General features: G+C 49.4%; 1 protein-coding gene across 2 annotated transcripts in view; it reads left to right on the top strand.

The window, feature by feature from the left end:
- POLRMT (RNA polymerase mitochondrial) overlaps nucleotides 1-20,103 on the top strand; it is a 30,996-nt gene extending 10,893 nt beyond the window's left edge. Inside the window, exons 4-21 of one of the 2 annotated variants that reach the window (XM_036313810.1) lie at nucleotides 10,795-10,925; nucleotides 11,107-11,299; nucleotides 13,525-13,674; nucleotides 13,962-14,126; nucleotides 14,214-14,384; nucleotides 14,655-14,879; nucleotides 15,129-15,917; nucleotides 16,342-16,464; nucleotides 16,805-16,927; nucleotides 17,207-17,386; nucleotides 17,699-17,785; nucleotides 17,868-17,981; nucleotides 18,078-18,130; nucleotides 18,255-18,353; nucleotides 19,374-19,446; nucleotides 19,640-19,731; nucleotides 19,816-19,874; nucleotides 19,981-20,103. In XM_036313810.1, coding sequence (XP_036169703.1) covers nucleotides 10,795-10,925; nucleotides 11,107-11,299; nucleotides 13,525-13,674; nucleotides 13,962-14,126; nucleotides 14,214-14,384; nucleotides 14,655-14,879; nucleotides 15,129-15,917; nucleotides 16,342-16,464; nucleotides 16,805-16,927; nucleotides 17,207-17,386; nucleotides 17,699-17,785; nucleotides 17,868-17,981; nucleotides 18,078-18,130; nucleotides 18,255-18,353; nucleotides 19,374-19,446; nucleotides 19,640-19,731; nucleotides 19,816-19,874; nucleotides 19,981-20,030 — 2,877 coding nt within the window. In that variant the 3' untranslated portion in view covers nucleotides 20,031-20,103. The remainder of the gene's footprint in view (nucleotides 1-10,794; nucleotides 10,926-11,106; nucleotides 11,300-13,524; nucleotides 13,675-13,961; nucleotides 14,127-14,213; nucleotides 14,385-14,654; nucleotides 14,880-15,128; nucleotides 15,918-16,341; nucleotides 16,465-16,804; nucleotides 16,928-17,206; nucleotides 17,387-17,698; nucleotides 17,786-17,867; nucleotides 17,982-18,077; nucleotides 18,131-18,254; nucleotides 18,354-19,373; nucleotides 19,447-19,639; nucleotides 19,732-19,815; nucleotides 19,875-19,980) is intronic. The other variant, XM_036313811.1, reaches the window with a different exon arrangement.
- Nucleotides 20,104-20,138: the final 35 nt, after the last annotated feature.

Raw genomic sequence — 20,138 nt, 5'->3', positions numbered from 1 at the left:
CCCCAGGTGACAGTCAGCTGGTGTTTTGCTTGCATCATTGTGGGAGATGTACTCAGTTCCTTGAGTTAGTTGAGATGAAGGGGTCATCCTCCAATCTGAGTCCATGAAGCTTCCAGCATTCCCAGCAGAGATCACTGTTACAGCAGGATGTGTTTGATTAGCCTGGGCCCATGACACGGCAGGGCTGCATGGCTTCCTAAGTAATGTTTCTGGGTGGCCGGCATGTGTAGGATGGAACTTGGCAGTCATGCCACTCACTTCTTCTTTATATTTTATTGATGTTTTACAGAGAGGAAGGGAGAGAGATAGAAAGTTAGAAACATCGATGAGAGAGAAACATCGATCAGCTGCCTCCTGCACATCTCCCACTGGGGATGTGCCCGCAACCCAGGCACATGCCCTTGACCGGAATCGAACCTGGGACCCTTCAGTCTGCAGGCCGATGCTCCATCCACTGAGCCAAACCGGTTTCGGCCATGCTACTCACTTCTTTATGAGCCTTAGCTTTCTCATCTGTAAGGTGGGGAACTGTTCTGCTAGTGTCTTGGAGGAGCGAGGCACTGAACCTAGGACTTCCTCCATGTGTGTAGGAGAGGGGTGGGAGGGTATGTGAGATGTGTGTGTGTGTGTGTGTGTGTGAATTCTTATCTTTATCTTTTTTATTTTTTTAAATAATTCTTTAAGTGATATTTTAAAATGTGTTTTCACGTGGGTGATGATACTACTAAAAGTGTTTTTGGAAGATGGGATAGATATGCTTCCTCTAGACCAGTGCAACCCAATTGGAAATATTCTTTTTTATTTATTTTGTACTCCCATCGTCCCCTTTGGCAGCCATCAGCTTGTTCTCCATTTATGGGTTTCTTTCTGTTTTGTTTATCCAGTTGTTTTGTTCTTTAGATTCCACATATAAGTAAGGTCATGCAGTATTTGTTTTTCTCTAATTTCACTTAGCATGATACCCTCTAGGACCATCCATGTTGTTACAAATGATAAAATTTCTTTTTTTTTTAATGACCAAGTAATACTCCACAGTATATATGTACCATATCTTTATCCAGTTGTCTAGCGATGAACACTTAGGTTGCTTCCATATCTTGGCTATTATAAATAATGTCGCTATGAATATGGGGGTGCATATGTCTTCTCATATATACTGGTAGTCTTTGGATTTCTTCAGATAAATACCCAGAAGTGGAATCGCTGGTTCATAAGGCAGTTCTAGTTTCATTTTTTAAGGAACCTTTATACTGTTTTCCATAGTGGCTACACCAGTTTGCAATCTCACCAACAGTGCATGAGCATTCTTTTTCTCTCCACATCCTTGCCAACACTTGGTATTTGTTGGTATATTGATGATAGCCATTCTATCAAGTATGAGGTGAGATCTCATTTTGGTTAATTTGCATTTTGCTGATGATTACTGACATTGAGCATCTTTTCATGTCTATTGGCCATCTGTGTATTCTCTTTGGAGAAATGTCTATTCAGATCCTCTGCCAAATTTTTAATTGGATTGTTTGGTTTTGGGTGTTAAGTTGTATGAGTTCCATATATATTTTGGATATTAACCCTTTATTGGATGTATCATTGACTAATACATTTTCCCATTTAGTGGGTTGTTCTTTGTTTTGTTGATGGTTTCCTTTGCTGTGCAAAAACTTTTTAGCTTTTTAAAAAATACATATTTTTATTGATTTCAGAGAGGAAGGAAGAGGGAGAGAGAAATAGAAATATCCATGATGAGAGAGAATCATTGATCGGCTGCCTCCTGCACGCCTACTAGGGATCGAACCCAAAACCCGGGCATATGTACTTGACCGGAATCGAACACGAGACCTTTCTGTCTGCAGGCTGACGCTCTATTCACTGAGCCAAATCAGGTAGGACTTTTTTTTTTTTTTTTTTAAAGAGAGAGGAAGGGAGAAGGACAGAGAGAGAGAGAGAGAAAGAAACATCAATGCGAGAGCAAAACAGCGATCGGCTGCCTCCTACACACCCTCTACTAGGGATCAAGCCCGCAACTTGGGCTTATGCCCCGACCGGGAATCGACCAGCAACCTTTCAGTGCAGAGGACAGCACCCAACCAACTGAGCCACACCGGCCAGGGCTCCCTTTGCTGTTTTTGCTATCAAACCCCACCCAGACCTTCTGGGGTTACTGAGACATCTAACTCAAATGTCAGTCCTGTTCAGGAGAGTCTAGGAACTTCAGTCTGTTTGACCAGTGTTTTTGCTTTCTCAAAGGTAGATTGTTGTTCAGCTCCCCAGCCCCATATATGCCCCTTCTTAACTAGGAGAAGGCTTTGTACTAAATGGCATATAAATGTTCACTAGTACCCCAAATTCCTACAAGAGCCTGTACCTCTTTTACATTTTTTGGTGTGGGTAGGCTTTACTTTCTCAGTGATGGCCTTGGGTACAACACAGAACTTCCAGAAACTTTACTGTGGTGTCTGGACCTTGAATTCTCTTCAGATTCACTGCTTATCCTTTCTGTTGTCGGTGATCCAGTAAAGCCTGCAAGGTTCTCTGCAGCAGAGGCAAATTTTCACAGGTTAATGTCATGTCATCAACATAATGAGTCCATTTCACAGGGGTCAGGAAGCAAAACAATGACTGTGCTGAGCCACCATTCCTAGGTGGGGCTAGGTAAATAGTCTTTTTTTTTTAATGTATTTTATTGATTTTTTACAGAGAGGAAGGGAGAGGGATAGAGAGTTAGAAACATCAATGAGAGAGAAACATCAATCAGCTGCCTCCTGCACACCCACTACTGGGGATGTGCCCGCAACCAAGGTACATGCCCTTGCCTGGAATCGAACCTGGGACCCTTCAGTTCACAGGCCGACGCTCTATCCACTGAGCCAAACCGGTCAGGGCGGTAAATAGTCTTGAAGGAGCACTTGAAGGAATACTCCAAGTGGGAAACATTTTCCAATAGTCTCTTTGTCACTGTGAGGGCATCAGCCTTGACTGAGGACAGTATGAGTGGCAGTTGAATGAAGGCCGGCATAAATGCACTGCGGTGCATGAAGGAAAGCAAACTCAGAAATGGGGCCTCCAGGGAGCCTGGGTGTGTGTTCAATTTACAGCCATTGTTGACTCTCTTAGTTTCTCCCATTCAGGAGCAGACTGCTGCCATGTTACAAGGATGTCAGGATGGCAAAAGTCTGGCAAGGAGGGGCCTTTTTAAAAAAATTCTCAACCAAGGACATGCTTTTTTCATCGATTCTAGAGAGAGAGGAAGGAAGAGGGCAAGAGAGAGAGAGAGAGAGAAACATTGATATGAGAGGTAAACATTGATCAGCTGCCTCCCATATGCACCCTGACCAAAGATTGAACCTGCACCCTGGGTATGTGCCCCGACTGGGAATCCAACACGCGACCCTTCAGTGAACAGAACTATGCTCTAACCACTGAGCAAGCTGGCCAGGGGAGGGGCCATTTTTATTGAAGCATAATAGACTTTATCCACATGCGCCACATGCTCATACTCAAGTTCAGTCCTATTAGTGTGTGCCTCAATTTTGACAATAGACATCCTACACCAGGACATCTCAGATTTCCGAGAATTTCATATACTTTCTGGAACACTTATAAATTACACTTATACTGCCAAGGCCGGTTTGGCTCAGTGGATAGAGCATCGGCCTGCGGACTGAAAGGTCCCGGGTTCAATTCCGGTCAGGGGCATGTACCTTGGTTGCGGGCACATCCCCAGTGGGGAGTGTGCAGGAGGCAGCTGGTCGATGTTTCTCTCTCATTGATGTTTCTGACTCTCTATCTCTCTCCTTTCCTCTCTGTAAAAACTCAATAAAATATATTTAAAAAAAAAATTACACTTATACAAATACAACACAAAGTTTGTATTATTAAAATACAAATAAATAAAGTTATTATTATGTATTTGATAGTGCTTCCCAAATAAGCCTAATTGCTAGTAAAACTTAGCTCTTACTATTTTTTAAAAATATATTTTATTGATTTTTTACAGAGAGGAAGGGAGAGAGATAGAGAGTTAGAAACATTGATGAGAGAGAAACATCGATCAGCTGCCTCCTGCACATCTACTAGGGATGTGCCCGCAACCAAGGTACATGCCCTTGACCGGAATCGAACCCAGGACCTTTCAGTCCGCAGGCCGACGCTCTATCCCAGGGGTCCTCAAACTTTTTTAAACAGGGGGCCAGTTCGCTGTCCCTCAGACCGTTGGAGGGCCGGACTATAGTTTTAAAAAAAACTATGAACAAATTCCTATGCACACTGCACATATCTTATTTTGAAGTAAAAAAAACAAAACGGGAACAAATACAATATTTGTATTTATTTGCATGTGGTCCGCGGGCCTCGTTTGAGGACCCCTGCTCTATCCACTGAGCCAAACCGGTTTCAGCTTTGCTCTTACTATTAAGTTTCAGATTTCTTAAGCAGTCGAAGACCTGAGTAAGACAGTATAAAACACAGTAAATTATTTTGATAAATCATAGAATTTTTGCATTTCGGCAGAAAACTTTTCACATAAATCTTATAAGAATCAGACCAGTAGTACAGAAGACTTTTAGCATGGAGGGGGAAAACTGAACTCTAATTTTGCATCAGCTTTTTTTTTGTTTTATTTTGTTAATTCTCACCCGAGGATATTTTTCCATTGATTTTTAGGGAGAGTAGAAGAGAGAGGTAAAGACCGAGAGAAACATTGATGTGAGGGAAACACATCAATTGGTTGCCTCCTGCAGGAGCCCCAACCGTGGCCTGGACCGGGGAGGAGCTTGCAACCAAGGTATATGCCCTTGACCAGAATCAAACCTGGGACCCTTTGGTCTGCAGGCTGACATTTTATCCACTAAACCAAACTGGCTAAGGCTCAGCTTTTGATTTGATATTTAAATTCATGTACTGAATTAAATTCATTCCAATCTTAACTAGTTTGACTATACATTAACATGTCTTTCCAAAGTTTCCTTCTCTACAAACTTACAACTTTCTTTTTCCCCTTGTACTTTATCTCTTACTCATTCAGAAATAACCAACCTTATTTTAGGACAAATCCACTTTCCTTCAATTCCCTCAAAAATGTATATAAATACCTTATACCTTCTATTACCAAAAACATACCTATTAATTTGCTTTCATCTTAATTAGAATTCTTAACCCTTAGTTTTCATTAGAAATAGAGGTTTCTAAGAAGGAAACAAAAGTAGGTGAACCTATGTCCAGTAATTAATGTTTCAGTATTTTTTCTTACTTGGAACTATACTTCTGGGAATTTTAGAATAGCCAATCCTTACAAGTGCTTATTTATTGTTAAATCAATTAAATAGAGGTTTCTGGTTTGTTTTTACAAGTTAGCAATACCATCAGAGGTAGAAAATATCACACAAATACTACACATGTGTAGACATACATAAACATACAGATGTAGAGCCCTCAGCTTCCATGAACAGTGGGTTCTGTTCAAAGGACCTTCCTTCCTTTTCTCTCTTCCTCACAGCTTAAACTCTGTCTTGAGACCACATGGCTTCCCCCAGACCTGCAGATTGCCCGACATCATAGATACTGTGTCTCACTATGGGATGAGTGTCCCGTACCATTTGCTGGCGTCTGTCTGCAAAATCTGTTTCCATTCCTACTGTAGCCGTGGTGCAGTCAGACCCCTGAAACACCAGGGTGTAGATCCCCTGGTACTTGACCAGTGCTCTAGGATCTCTTGTACTTCTGTAGACTCCCAGGGCCAGCATTGCCCAGGATGGTCATGGTCATGGTCATCTGGCCAGGCCACCCTACAAGGGAGTGGGTACTCTGGCATACTCAGGCCCATGTAGCTGCTCGTAATGCTGCTCCTCTTCTCCACTTCCTGCTGAGATAGAATTGCTGTCTCCCCGAGTCCCAGGGCTGCATGAGCCAGACAAAGACACTCTCTGGTCTTTTGCTGAAACTTGGCCCAACCCTGTCTTAGCCACAAGTGCTTGGACCTGAGGCTGCGGGAGCCTGCATTCTCCCAGTTTCACAAAGTGACAAGCCAAGATTTCCAGCTATTGCCTTGCTCCCTACCTCTTATCAGCCAGTTCCAATGCTAACAAAATTGTAGACAGTCTGACATCCTTTTCTAGTATCAGTTCTTCCTCTAGTTGTTACACTGGCTTCTACCTCCATCCAGGTGTCAGTGGCCATCTGCCTCACCTGTAAGAGGGGCCAGCCCACAGCTGTGGCCCAGCACACCCCTCCTTGCTGGTGTATGCGTACTTAAGCGAATGCCTAAGGCCAGCCTGCATCTTCAGGGCATCCCCATACTCACGTGGTATCTAGCATTCAGACCTCCCCTCCCCACATGGGGGTTGATGGCCAGCCTGGGATTTCCTGTGGGGATGCCTCTTTCCCAAACCCCATTTCTTCAGTCTCCTGGCCAGCTCACCAACTGTCAGTACACTCAGATCCAGAGGAAAGCCTCGAGACTAGAAATCTACCTCCATATGTGGGGGGCAGGTTAAGACCCAAGAAATAGGGTGCCACTCTAGTCTGGTAATTAATAGGGAACTTACATGCGAGGTGCGTCTTGGGCAGTGGTGATGATGGGATTTCCTCTGCACTATGTGGCAGGTGCTAAGCGAGAATGTGGGACAGGGCAGGATGGATGGAGTACCTGGGGCATGAACTCCCCCAGGTGCTCCTTACATCCTTGCCCAGGGCAGGGTGAGGGCCTGTCTCAGGAACCAGCATATCTGGGAAACCAATGCATAAGGCCAGCCAGCATCTTCCAGGCATCCCCACACACACACAGTATCTAACTTAGGGGCCACTCCTAAGTACATGGATCAGACGGTCTGCGGAGGTTATGGAAAGCAATCTCTGTTCAGCTCGGATCTGGCTGGACCCAGCTCAAGGAACAGCCTCTTCACACTTCACAGTGTAGTTTGATAACAGGGAGCGTGAGACCTCACACTTTGTTCTTTCTCAAAATTATTTTGACTATTTGGGAGTATTTTGTGGTTTCACTACATTTTTAGGATTAGTTCTAATTCTTAGGAGAATGGCACTGGTATTTTGATAGGGATTGCACTGAATCTGTATATTGCTTTAGGTAGTAAGGATATTTTTACAATATTAATCCTTCCAATCCACAAGCAAGTTATATTCTTCCATTTAGTTGTATCTTCTTCAGTTTCTTTCTTCAGTGTCATAAATTTCTGAGACCAGGTCTTTCATTCACCTCTTTGGTTAAATTTGTTCCTAGGGAACGATGCAGTTGTAAATGGGATTGTTTTATTTTATCATTTTAAGTATATTTTTATTGATTTCAGAGAGGAAGGGAGAGGGAGAGGGAGAGAGAGAAACATCAATGATGATAGAGAATCATTGATTGGCTGCCTCCTGCACGCCCCCTACTGGGGATCGAGCCAGCAACCTGGGCATGTGCCCTTGACGGGAATCAAACCTGGGACCTTTCAGTCCACAGGTTCTATCCACTGAGCCAAACTGGCTAGGGCTGGGATTGTTTTATTAATTTCTTCTTCTGATTGTTCGTTATTGGTGCATAAAAAGCAACTGATTCTGTATACAAGCAGTCCTTGGGTTAAAAAGTTCTGTCATTTTGACGTATGTACATATGTGCTTTATGTTTTTTATTTATTTACCACAAGTAAAGGTAAGGAATTGTTATCTTTCTTTTAAATTTTTTTTTACTGTTTCACTTCATTACTGCTGTGTATGTGCTCCATGTGAGTGATGTAGGTGCTTATGTAGGTGGGTTCCGACTTACGGTGAAAATTGCCTTACATGGCGCCGTAGGAATGGATATCCGACTAACCCAAGGACCTACTGTATTGTTTCTGTATCCTGCAACTTTACCAAATTCCTTTGTCAGGTCTTTATTTTTAAATTTTTATTTTGTTGATTTTAGAGGGAGAGAAACATTGATTTGTTGTTCCACTGATTCATGCATTCATTGGTTGATTCTTTTAATATGTTTTTATTGTTTTTTGTTTTGTTTGTTTTTGTTTTTTTTCTTAGAGAGAAGGGAGAGGAATAGAGAGAGAGAAACATCGATTGGCTGCCTCCTGCATGCCCCCGACTGGGGATTGAGCCCACAACCTGGACATGTGCCCTGACTGGGAGTCAAACCGGTGACCTCTTGGTTTATGGGTGGATGCTCAACCATTGAGCCATGCCGGTTGGGCTGTTGGGAGTTTTTTGATTACTGCTTCAATCTCATTGCTAGTAATTGGTCTCTTTAGATTTTATTTTTCTCCCTGGTTCAGTCTTAGAAGGTAATTCTAGAAATTTTTCCATTTTTTGTTGGCATGTAATTGTAGTATTCTTTAATTTATTCTTTGCATTTCTGTGGTGTAAGCTGAAACTCCTCTTTCATTTATGATTTTACTTATTTGGGCTCTTCTTTTTTTTCTTGATTAGTTTGGCTAAAGATTTGTAATTTTCTGTTTTCTTTATTTCTTCTCTGATCTTAGCTTTTCTCTTCCTTCTGTTTATTTTGGGTTTTGTTTGTTCTTTTTGTAGTTCCTTTAGGTTTAGAGTTAGGTTGTTTATTTGGTATTTTTCTTGTTTCTTAAGGTTGGTCTGTATAGTTGTAGACTTCACTCTTAGAATTGCTTTTGCTGCATCCCATACATTTTGTAAAGTTGTGTTTTTATTTCCATTTGTCTCAAGGTTATTGTTGCTTTCTTGTTTGATATTCTCTTTGACCCATTGGTTGTTTGGCATATTGTTTAGTCTCCACATATTTGTGTTTTTCCAGTTGTCTTCCTGTAGTTTTTTTTTTTCTAATTTTATGCTATTGTGATTGGAAAAGATGCTTGGTCTGATTTTAATCTTACTGAATTTATTGATGTTTGTTTTGTGACATTTTGTGGTCTATCCTGGAGAATGTTCTATGTACACTTGGAAAAAATGTGTATACTGCAGTTTGGGGATTAAACGATCTATAAATGACTATAAGTCAGTCTCGTCTAATGTGACATTTAAAGGCAATGTTCCCTGTTAATTTTCTGTCTGGATGATTTGTCCATTGATGTGAGTGTGGTATTAAAATCTCCTACTACTGTATTACTGTGGATTTCTCCCCTTATGTCCATTAAACATTGCTTTATATATTTAGGTGGCCCTGTGTTGGGTGCATAGGTATTCACAATTATTATATCCTCTTGGATTGACCCCTTTATAACTATGTATTGTTCTTTTTTACAGTTATTTTTTTGTTGTTTTAAAGTCTATTTTGTCTGATATGAGTATTGCTACTCTAGCTTTCTTTTTGTTTCTATTTGCAATATTTTTTTTCTCCATCCCTTCACTTTGAGTTCCTATGTGTCTTTCACTTTGAGGTGAGTCTCTTAAAAGCAGCATATAGATGAGTCTGTTCCGATACCCTATATCTTTTTATTGGACCATTTAATCTATTTACATTTAATGTAATTATTGAGAAGTGTTTACTTATTGCCACTTTGTTCATTGTTTTTGGGTTCGTTCTTTCACATATGCCCCTACTGGGGCCAGGGATGAACCTGAAACCCAGATACAAGCCCTTGACTGGGAATCGAACCCCTGACCCTTTGATGTGGGCCGACATTCTGACCACTGAGCAGCACCGGCCAGGGCATAACCATTTCTTTAAATATTTAATCAGCTTACTTATCTTTGTTTTCTTAGGGTTTCTTTTTTCCCTGAAGATTTTTCATGTTTCTTCATTTTAGAGAGATTCTGTCTTTTCATTTTGTTGACTTTCTATAATTGTTTATATGAATTAGAGAAAATAGCTCTCTCTCCCAGTCATGAAAAAGTGGCCTGATATACAAGTGACCTGTATAGGCTGGGTGTGCTGGGTGGTTTTGGAAGTTAATAGGCATCCACAGGCACTGGCCCACAGTGGCCTCAGGTTGGGAGGCCGGGTGGGTGTGGTGATGTCCTACTGTCCTTTTGTGCAGAGGCAGAGTAGTTAGGAACCGTTGTGGTAATTAATCCCCATGGCCCTGTGGAGGTGGAGGGGACATGTACGAAGGTGCTCCAGGCTCCTCCACCCAGAGGGCTCCTGAGGCCCTCAGCCTTCTCTGTTCATCTCTTTCTCTTGTTTGTTGTCAGAAGCTGTTCATAGTCCTCAGTTGTCTCACACAAATAACTGTTGTCTACTTGTATATTTGCGTTTGGAATGGGAGGGGGCAAATTCCGCATTGCCCCATCTCAGACTCCCTGTGGAAGTGTGTGTTTTTTTTCTGTATCAGTCTGTGAAGAACTGAATATTTAATTGAAATGTAAACTAAGTGACTGTACAGGTGCAGTAGAGCCATGCTCGGCGGGAAGACAGCAGCTGTTTCCAACTGGTAACACAACTTCCACGTTGGAAAACTAGGGGAAAAAAGCAAATGAAACCCAAAGCAGGTGGTCAGGGAGAAATACAAAGACCATGATAGAGAAAAGAAACAGCAGGAAACCAACAAACCTGAAAGTGGGTCTTCTGAAAAGACAGTAGAACTTTAGGAACTTCTTGCAGCTCAGTGACCTGGAAAGGGCTCCCTGTTTAGCTGCCCTGACATTGTGCACGTTCATAGCCACAAAACCAAAAGGTATTAACACCCTTCCCCCGGTGCCTAAGCTTCCTTTGTGACCAGCCATGATTTTACCACTGTGCTAGCATTTCTGCTGCACACAAACTTTAGATGGGCCGTCTGCTGAGTTCACCACTGCCTACTAGTGGCCCTTTCCAGCCTGATTCTATAACTGCAGAGAGGGGTCTGGGGGCAGCAGGCTGGGCCAACCCAGACCCTCACCCTGGCTTGGTCTCCCCAGGGCTCCTTCAAAGAGCTGGTTTACGTGTTCTTCATGATGAAAGATGCCGGCCTCGCCCCAGACCTGCTGTCCTATGCGGCCGCCCTGCAGTGCATGGGGCGGCTGGACCAGGATGCCAGCACCATCCAAAGGTGGGTGGGTGTCCTGGTGGTCCTGCCAGGAACACAGTGACTTGTTGGGCCTGGGAGGGTGGCGTAGCCTGCGCTGGGGGCCCAGATTCTCTGCGGGACCTGATGGCTGCCTGGTGCTGAGACCTCTCGGTTGGTTGGAGGTGGCTCTGTGAGTTGGGGGTTCACCATGTATCCCCCACAGGTGTTTGAAGCAGATGGCCCAGGATGGACTGCAGCTGCAGGAGCTCTTCACGAGCTTGCCACTGTGCAAGGAGGACAAGGCCGTACTCCTGAGGGCTGTGCGCAAGGCTGAGCCCACCTTCTTACCTCCGCAGCCGCCCCTGCCCTCGTTCGAAGTCAACACCTCCCCACTGCTCAAGGAGATCTACAGCACGGTGAGCTTCAGCCTGCAGGTGGGGTCCTATCACGTGCGGGCTGAGCGACGGTCATCCTGTCCCTATGGGGGCACCGGGAGCCTCAGCCCTCCCTTTATTTCTCCTCACTGAGCCGCCCGCATCTGTGGGACTGCCTCCCTGCTCCTCAGAGGTTGAACCAACTCAGAGTTGGCAAGCTCCTGGCCCCCAGCAGGGCCATCACCCCAGGGTTGAAGCTGGAAGGTGACAGAAGGAGGAAAAACCACATGCACTTCGGGCACCACAGCAGTCACTGTCCTACTTGAGACTCAGCCGTAGGCTGAGCACAGGAGTGGTAGCAGAGCAGGTGTAACTCATTCTAAAGCAGCAGGGGCAGCTGGTGGGGCAAGACCTCAGCACCGCTTCCCAGGACAGAGGACGGCACTAAGGGTGGATAACCACCAGGATGCCTTGGGTTCTTATTTGTTTCTATTGGGATGTAATTCACCAACCATACAGTTGACCTTTTAAAGCATAATTCAGTATTTTTTAGTAGGTTTACTTCTAATTCCAGAACATTCGATCATCCCAAAAAGAAATCCCAGCCTCCTGGCAACCATTAACCCACTCCCTGCCTCTGTGGATGTGCCTGTTCTGGACATTTCACATAAATGGACTCACACTGTGAGGCCTTTTGTGTCTGGCTTCTCTCACTGAGCATCATGTTTTCCAGGCTCATCCATGTTGTAGCGAGTGTCAGTGTCTCACTCCTTTTCATGGCTGAGTAATACAGGGTGGGGCAAAAGTAGGTTTTCAGTTGTTCGCATGGAGAACAATATAATAAATAAGAATACAAGAATAAAATCTGGCCGAAACCGGTTTGGCTCAGTGGATAGAGCGTCGGCCTGCGGACTGAAGGGTCCCAGGTTCGATTCCGGTCAAGGGCATGTACCTCGGTTGCGGGCACATCCCCAGTGGGAGATGTGCAGAAGGCAGCTGATCGATGTTTCTCTCTCACTGATGTTTCTAACTCTCTATCTGCGTCCCTTCCTCTCTGTAAAAAATCAATAAAATATATTTTTTAAAAAAAGAAAAAGAATAAAATCTGTATTCACAGCTGTAAACCTACTTTTGCCCTACCCTGTATTATAGTGTGTGGATGGACACATTGTGTTTATCCATTCATTACCTGATGGACACTTGGATTGTGTCCACTATTTGGCTGTTGTGAATCACACTGTTGTGGGTGTGCATTTACAAGTGTTTATGGGTTTGTTTTTTAATATATTGATTTTTTACAGAGAGGAAGGGAGAGGGATAGAGAGTTAGAAACATTGATGAGAGAAAAACATCGATCAGCTGCCTCTTGCACACCCCCTACTGGGGATGTGCCCGCAACCAAGGTACAAGCCCTTGACTGGAATCGAACCTGGGACCCTTCAGTCCACAGGCCGATGCTCTATCCACTGAGCCAAACCGGTTAGGGCTGTTCATGTTTTTTAAAAATACCTATATCTATCTATCTATTTATCTATATATATAGTGATTCTTAAAAAATATTTATATATATATATGTGTGTGTGTGTGTGTGTGTGTGTGTGTATATATTATATATATATATATATATATATATAGTGATTTCAGAGAGGAAGGGAGAGGGAGAGAGAGATGGATGGAAACATCAGTGATGAGAGGGAAACATCAATGATGAGAGAGAAACATTAATCGGCTGCCTCCTGCACGCCCCTTACTAGGATTTGAGCCCGCAACCCAGGCATGTGCCCTGACCAGGAATCTAACCATGACCTCCAGGTTCATAGGTTAAAGCTCAACCACTGAGCCATGCCAGCTGGGCAAGTGTTTGTGTTTTTTATTCTCAGCATGTTGGGTTTTGCTATTTTTAATTTATCTATTTTGAGGCAGGTCACACATTCAGGCAGTTCCAAGTTTAAGAAGCATAAAGTGATATCCAGGAATTTGAGTTGCCTTCCTGGGCTGTCCAGCACCTAGCCCAGTGAGGCCAGGCAAATACAGAGCTTTTTGCTTTTAAACCAGTGTAGTTATTGTTCACGCTGTTCTGCACCAGCCTTTTCCCTGTGATGTGCAGGATGGATGATTTTCAGGAGACTTGGAGAAGCGGATGTGATCTGCAAGGGTGGGCATTCTGGGCAGCACAGGGCGGGCTGTGGACGAGTTTTGCCTGTGAGAGATGCGGGTCTGCAGGGCAGGCATCCGGCGCCTCACCACCTGCCTGTCCCCACTGGCAGGACCTCCCTGCATCCTTCCCAAAGCAGCACCTACCCTTGGAGACACTGAAGGACCTGTTTCGGCAGCAGCTCAGTGTGGAGATGGCCACCATTGTCACTGTGGACTCCGTGGAGAAGGCCCCGTCGCTGACCGAGGAGGTCCTGCAAGCGGTAAGGGACCCAGCTGTGCTCAGGTTCCTGCTCGGCTAAACCAGGCGTCCGTCCCCTGGTCTGGGCGTGCTGCCTGCTGTGCCACATCCCCTCCTCCCCACCCTGCAGCTGTCCTGTCCTTCCCTTTCACTGAGCTGAGGTCACCGTGTGCTTGACTGCTAGAGCAGAGGGCTCAGCAGCTACTTGGTTCACCTTGGCACCACCTCCTGGTGGACTCCTCCTGGGAGCCTGGGAGCACTGGGCTCATCGGGCACTGCGGTGACCCTCATTTGTACCCTGCCCCACAGCGAAAGACCCTGCAGGAGCTACGCACTCGTTGGGAGGCAGAGCTGTGCCTGGCGCTGCAACAGACAAAGGCCAGAGAGGCCCAAGCTGCCCGCGAGGGCCGCCCCTCACTCTTCCCGTACCTGTGCCTGCTCAGCGAGGGGGAGCTTACGCAGCTGATGCTGCAGGTGGGCAGTGTGGGGATGGGACAGGAAATGGGGGGTGGGTAGAGTGTGGGCACCTGTGGGGCAAGGGGCTTACTGCACCACCATCAGACCTTGCAGGTGCTGTCCCAGCAGGGAGAGTCACTTCTCTCCCTGGCACAAGAGCTGGGCATGCGCATCTTCAACCGACACGTGGTGCAGAGGAAGCAGCTCAATGATGAGGTGCAGGCACTGCAGGAGCGCTATTTCAAGTACCTACACCTGCTGGCATCGGACACACAGGTAAGGCCTGGAGGGGGGTGGAATGAGGAGCTGCTCCTGGGCCTGGGATTTGGGGGTTCCTCAGGGGTAGGGAGCCTAGTGGGTTTCCAGGTGGGGAAACTGAGGTCCCCCTACCCCCTCCCTCCCACCCTGGGGCAGTTGGTTATGCCCCCAGCCCCTGCCACTTTCTGGCTGCCCCCACCTTGTTTCCTCATCTGTAACTTTGCACCTGTGGGGGTGGCTGGCAGTGAGCTCTCTGCTCAGCCCCCTGACCCATGATGCTGCCCACAGGTGGTGATGTCCCGTTTGCCACGGCAGCATTGGGAGGCACTGGGGACAACTGAGGCCTCCCAAGACCAGCCCTGGCCCTTGACTGTGGTGGTGCAGCTGGGCAAACAGCTGGCTGAGGTGCTTGTGCAGACAGTGAAGATGCCCAGCAACCTGGCCCAGCTGCAGGACACCCAGAAGCTCATCCCCGTCCTCTACCATGTGTACTCCTTCCAGAGCTTTCGCCAGGTAAACCGACGGGAAACTGGCTTCTGGGCCTAGTGAGCCCTCCCCTGTATTCAGGGGCAGAAGGCACTTAGAGTGTGGGGGTCTGAGATGAGGCTGGGGCTCAGGGTGGTGGGGTACTATGGAAATCCTCTGTCATGGCCTGATCTCAGGATAAGGCATCTATCTGATGGGGGCTTGGGGCCCTCTGCCTGCTGCTTGCCTTTGGGGCAGTTGACTCCTTGATTGGTGTCTGCCCTTTCTGACCCACAGATTGGGATCCTGAAGCCACATCCAGCCTTCATACAGCTGCTGGAAACTGCGGCCGAGCGCACAATGACCTTTGAGTCAGCTGAAGTGCCCATGCTGTGCCCACCACTGCCCTGGACTTCGCCACACTCAGGTGCCTTCCTGCTGAGCCCCACCAAGCTGATGCGCTCTTTGGAGGGCACCATACAGCACCAGCGCCTGCTGGAGGGCTGCCCACCCACTGAGCTGCATGGTGCCCTGGATGCCCTCACCCAGCTGGGCAACTGTGCCTGGCGTGTCAATGGGCGAGTGCTGGACCTGGTGCTAACCATCTTCAATGCCAAGGGCTGCCCCCGCCTGGGCGTGCCCTCCCCTGCCTCTGAGGCACCCCGCCCATCCAAGCACCGCCTGCCAGCCAATGCCTCTCCGGAGCGCAAGACGGAACTGCGGCGGGAGCTGGCCCGCTGCCTGAAGGTGGCGCGGGAGATGCATAGTCTGCGGACCGATGCGCTCTACCGCCTCTCGTTGGCCCAGCACCTGCGGCACCGTGTCTTCTGGCTGCCTCACAACATGGACTTCCGAGGACGCACCTACCCCTGCCCACCCCACTTCAACCACCTGGGCAGTGACCTGGCACGGGCCCTGCTGGAGTTTGCCCAGGGCCGACCTCTTGGCCCCCATGGCCTTAACTGGCTCAAGATTCACTTGGTCAACCTCACTGGGCTTAAGAAGCGTGAGTCACTGCAGGCACGCCTGGCCTTTGCTGATGAGATAATGGACGACATCCTGGACTCAGCCGACCAGCCCATGACGGTAGGGGCAGCCTCCTCCCTCTGCCTGTATCTTGGCCTGTCCTCACTCTGCTCCAGCCACCTCAGCACCAGCCTAGGACACCCTCTAGGCAGCCCCATGTCTAGGCCAGAATCAATAACCCCAGCCCCCCGAGTCTTCCCCTTGGGACAAACCTTTTTTTCTGGCCTTTTCCTTTGCCCCAGTCCACTGGCCACCTCCCACTCTGGTAGCCTCTTCCCATCCCCATCTCATGACTGCTCACTCAGGGCTGGGCCCAGTCTCTCTCCGTGTCCATCACTCCTGTCCTCACCTTGCTGTCCCAGAGGCTGTCTCAGCCTCCTTGTGTCCTCACATCACCAGGGCCAGCCCAGCTCCCATCCTTGCTCAGGAAGCCCCATCCCACTGACCCCAACCCAGCCTCACCCAGCACACTGCCCTCCTGCAGGGCCGGAAGTGGTGGATGGAGGCAGATGAGCCCTGGCAAGCCCTGGCCTGCTGCATGGAGATTGCTCAGGCTGTGCGTGCCCCCAACCCTGCCGCTTACGTCTCCCATTTCCCCGTTCACCAGGTGAGTTGGTAGGGACCCTGGTGTGGAGGGGGACTACCCAAAGTTGTCTCGAGTCTGAGGTTCCGCAGGACAGTGTAGGCATCTAGCTGGTGTCTTTGTGTGGGGCCCAGCCCCAATGGGTCCACCGGGGCTTGTACTGTGGCTTCATGCAGGCACATTCCCTGTTTCATGTGCCTCAGTTTCCCCTTTGTGGTGGGTTAACAACGCCTGCCCCTAAGAATTGGGGTCCAGCAAGGTGGCAATACGAGCAGAGTGCTGGGGGAGCACAGAGCTGGGGTTCATTGCCAAGGATGCTCCTGCCAGCCCTGCCCAGACCCCTCACCATCTCTCCCTCATCCAGGATGGCTCCTGTAACGGCCTGCAACACTATGCTGCCCTGGGCCGGGACAGCGTGGGGGCTGCCTCTGTCAACCTGGTGCCCTCAGACGTGCCACAGGATGTGTACAGCAGCGTAGCAGCACAGGTGGGCACCATGGCCCCCTAACCTGTTCTCATCCCCAAAGCCTACCTGCGGTCTGTCCTGTGAATGCCTGTGTGTTGCCAACCCCATGGCCTCTCCTGTTGTATGTGATGTGACTGGGCAGTCAGGGTAGGCTTCCCAGGGGAGGTGTCAGAAGGGGGAACTGTGAGGCCAACCGAGAAGGGACTTCATGGGGGTGCTGCTGGTAGGGTGGGTGGGCCCAGACTGGGAGGCAGGCAGAGGGTCCTGGGGTTGACCTACTGACTGCCAGCACCTGCCCAGGTGGAGGTGTTCCGCAGGCAGGACGCTGAGCGGGGTGTGCAGGTGGCCAAGGTTTTGGAGGGCTTCATCAGCCGCAAGGTGGTCAAGCAGACGGTGATGACCGTGGTGTACGGGGTCACCCGCTACGGGGGCCGCCTGCAGATCGAGAAGCGCCTCCGGGAGCTCAGCGACTTCCCCCAGGTGTGCAGTTTTACCCCACATCCAGCCTGCAGCTTCCCCTGCTGAGCAGTTGGCTGCTGGGCAGCAGGCAGCTCTGAGGGAGGGGCGTGTTTCCCCCCACTGTGGGGGGAGGGGGAGGGGGAGGGATCCAGAGGAACAAGCTATCTTCTTGGGCCCTCAGGCCTTGGTTTCTACACCTGAAAAATCGGGGTGTGGACTTCAGGTATCTGGGACAGCCTTGTGAGATCACCTGGCCCTGGGCTGTGGCGTAGGCATAGAGGCTGCCCCCTCCCTCCAAGCTTGCCCCACACTTCTGTGCCCTGCCGTCCCCAGGAGTTCGTGTGGCAGGCCTCTCACTACCTTGTGCGCCAGGTGTTCAACAGTCTCCAGGAAATGTTCTCAAGCACTCGGGCCATCCAGGTATGTCCTCCTCCTCCTCCTCCCCTTCCCAGGGTGGCTTCCCAGACTGGGCCCCACACTGAGCCTGTGCCCATCCCTGCAGCGCTGGCTGACGGAGAGTGCCCGGCTCATTGCTCGATCCGGCTTGGCTGTGGAGTGGGTCACCCCCCTCGGTATCCCCATCATTCAGCCGTATCACCACGACTCCAAGGTGTCGGTATGTACGGCCCCCACCTCCATGCCCACCCCCACCTGCACCCCAGTTGCCAGGGCAGGCCTCATGCCCCATTCTCCTTCCACCCCAATCCCACAGATCAGTGGAGGGATCCAGAGTCTCACCTTCTGCAGCAGTGGGGACACCAACCAGTGAGTGCAGAGGGGGGGGTTAGCTGGACTGAGAGACAGCTGGGTGAGGACTGGGGGGCGGGGGTGCTGACCAGGGTAGAGATACTGGGTCCTCTACCTGAGCAGACCCCAACCCCACACATAGGAAGCCCAACACACTGAAGCAGAAGAATGGTTTCCCACCCAACTTCATCCACTCTCTGGACTCCTCACACATGATGCTTACAGCCCTGCACTGTTACAGGTAGGTCCTACATCTGTACAGCACACATTCATTAACCACCTGCAGGCAGGCCTGGTGCTGGGGACATGGGGGAGACCCTTAGAGTGTGGGAGACAGGTTGTGAAGCCATTCCTGCAGGTGGGAATTGGGGCAGAGACCTACAGCAGGCGGGGAACCCAGCCCTGTGAGTCTGTTGGGCCTGGTGCCCAGAAGATCGTTGTGCAAGCATGTGCATGGCCCTGGGGCAGTGAGGTCTAAGTGAGGGGGGAGTGTGGGGCCATGGAGGGAAGGGGTAGTTCCTCTGAGTGTAAAGCTGGCCCTGGAGGTCCCTGTGACCCCGTCCACCCAGGTGAGTGCAGCCACACACTGCATGGTGAGGTCTAGGGGCTTGAGTTGTCATGTCAGGTGCATGGGCCTTGTGCAGAGCTTCTGGTTTCCTGCCCTGAGCCCCTCAGAGACGGTGAACCTGTGGTAATGGGGCAGGTGTGTGGACAGTTCTGTTAGAAATGACCATTAAAGCCTTGGCCGGCATGGCTCGTTTGTAGCATCATCCCATACACCTACCTGGGTTGCAGGCTCGATCCCCCATAGGGATGCATGTGTGAGGCAGTTGATTGGTATTTCCTTCTCTCTCCACCCCTCCCTCTCCCTCTCTTCCCACTCTAAAATCCATTTTTTTAAAATTGGAGGGTTGGCTGGGCTGAGCTTAGGGGTCAAGGGCAAATTCTGTGCTCCCATCCTTCCCCTGTGCGTGATGAAGCCCTATGGTGGGTGATGGGGCTGGGGAACAGCACTCACTGGTCTCAGCAGGGAGCTGAGAATCAACCAGGCCGCAACTGGGAGCAGGGTGAAGAGGATGGGAGCAGAGTTCCATTCTAAGATGAGACTTTTTATCTGTATGCTGAGGGGACAGTTGCAGGAATGGGGTGGGGGGGTGGCGCGTGAGGAGAGAAGAGGGTGGTGGTACATCCCTGGACTGAGTCCCTCAGACCCGTGTTCAGGAGCTGGCCCCGCCTCATGGAAGCCCCTCCTCTGCTGCAGGAAGGGCCTGACCTTTGTCTCCGTGCACGACTGTTTCTGGACCCACGCAGCTGATGTCGCCGTCATGAATCAGGTGCCTGCCAGGTCCCACCTGCCCAGGAATGGACACCCCTGGTCTCATGGCTCACTCCATGTGGGACCTTGAACCACAAAGCTTCCGCCTGGCTTTTGGTCCCAGTGCCCATTCAGGTGTTGGGACAGGGGGTGGTGACCCCTTCCCTCAGGCCCTTGTTCCCAGCTCCTGAAACACCCCCTCATCCCCCAAGGTGTGCCGTGAGCAGTTTGTTCGCCTGCACAGCCAGCCCATCCTGCACGACCTGTCCAGGTTCCTGGTGGAGCGGTACTGCTCTGGCCCCAGGTGAGACATCCCCACCCCCTGTACTTTCCACGCCCCGACCCCCCCATCCTTCCTGGACCTCACTCTCCACTCTCTCCGCTTCAGGTCCACCAATGCCCAAGTCGCCAAGCTGCAGGAAATGCTACTGTCAGTACCCAAGACAGGTAGGGCCACGGGCAGGGGAGGGATGTCCCAATTGCCGGCTGGGGGCTGGGCCTTTCTAGTCCATCCCAGGACCAGGGTTCATGGTCTTCCTGCTCTGTTCTGCAGGGACCTTCGACCTGGACCAGGTAAAGCACTCAACGTACTTCTTCAGCTGATGCAGGCCCACCGGGCTGTCCCTGGGGCCCTCTGTACCATAGTGTAAATAAAGCTCTGTTGCTACCTAGGGGAGCGCTGCCTTCTGCAGGGAGAGGGTGTGTGCTGCC

The sequence above is a fragment of the Myotis myotis genome, unplaced genomic scaffold (assembly GCF_014108235.1).
Source record: "Myotis myotis isolate mMyoMyo1 unplaced genomic scaffold, mMyoMyo1.p scaffold_m19_p_6, whole genome shotgun sequence".
Classification (NCBI taxonomy): Eukaryota; Metazoa; Chordata; class Mammalia; order Chiroptera; family Vespertilionidae; genus Myotis; species Myotis myotis.
Note: the sequence above shows the minus strand (reverse complement) of the source record. Positions and strands in the feature narration are given on the sequence as shown.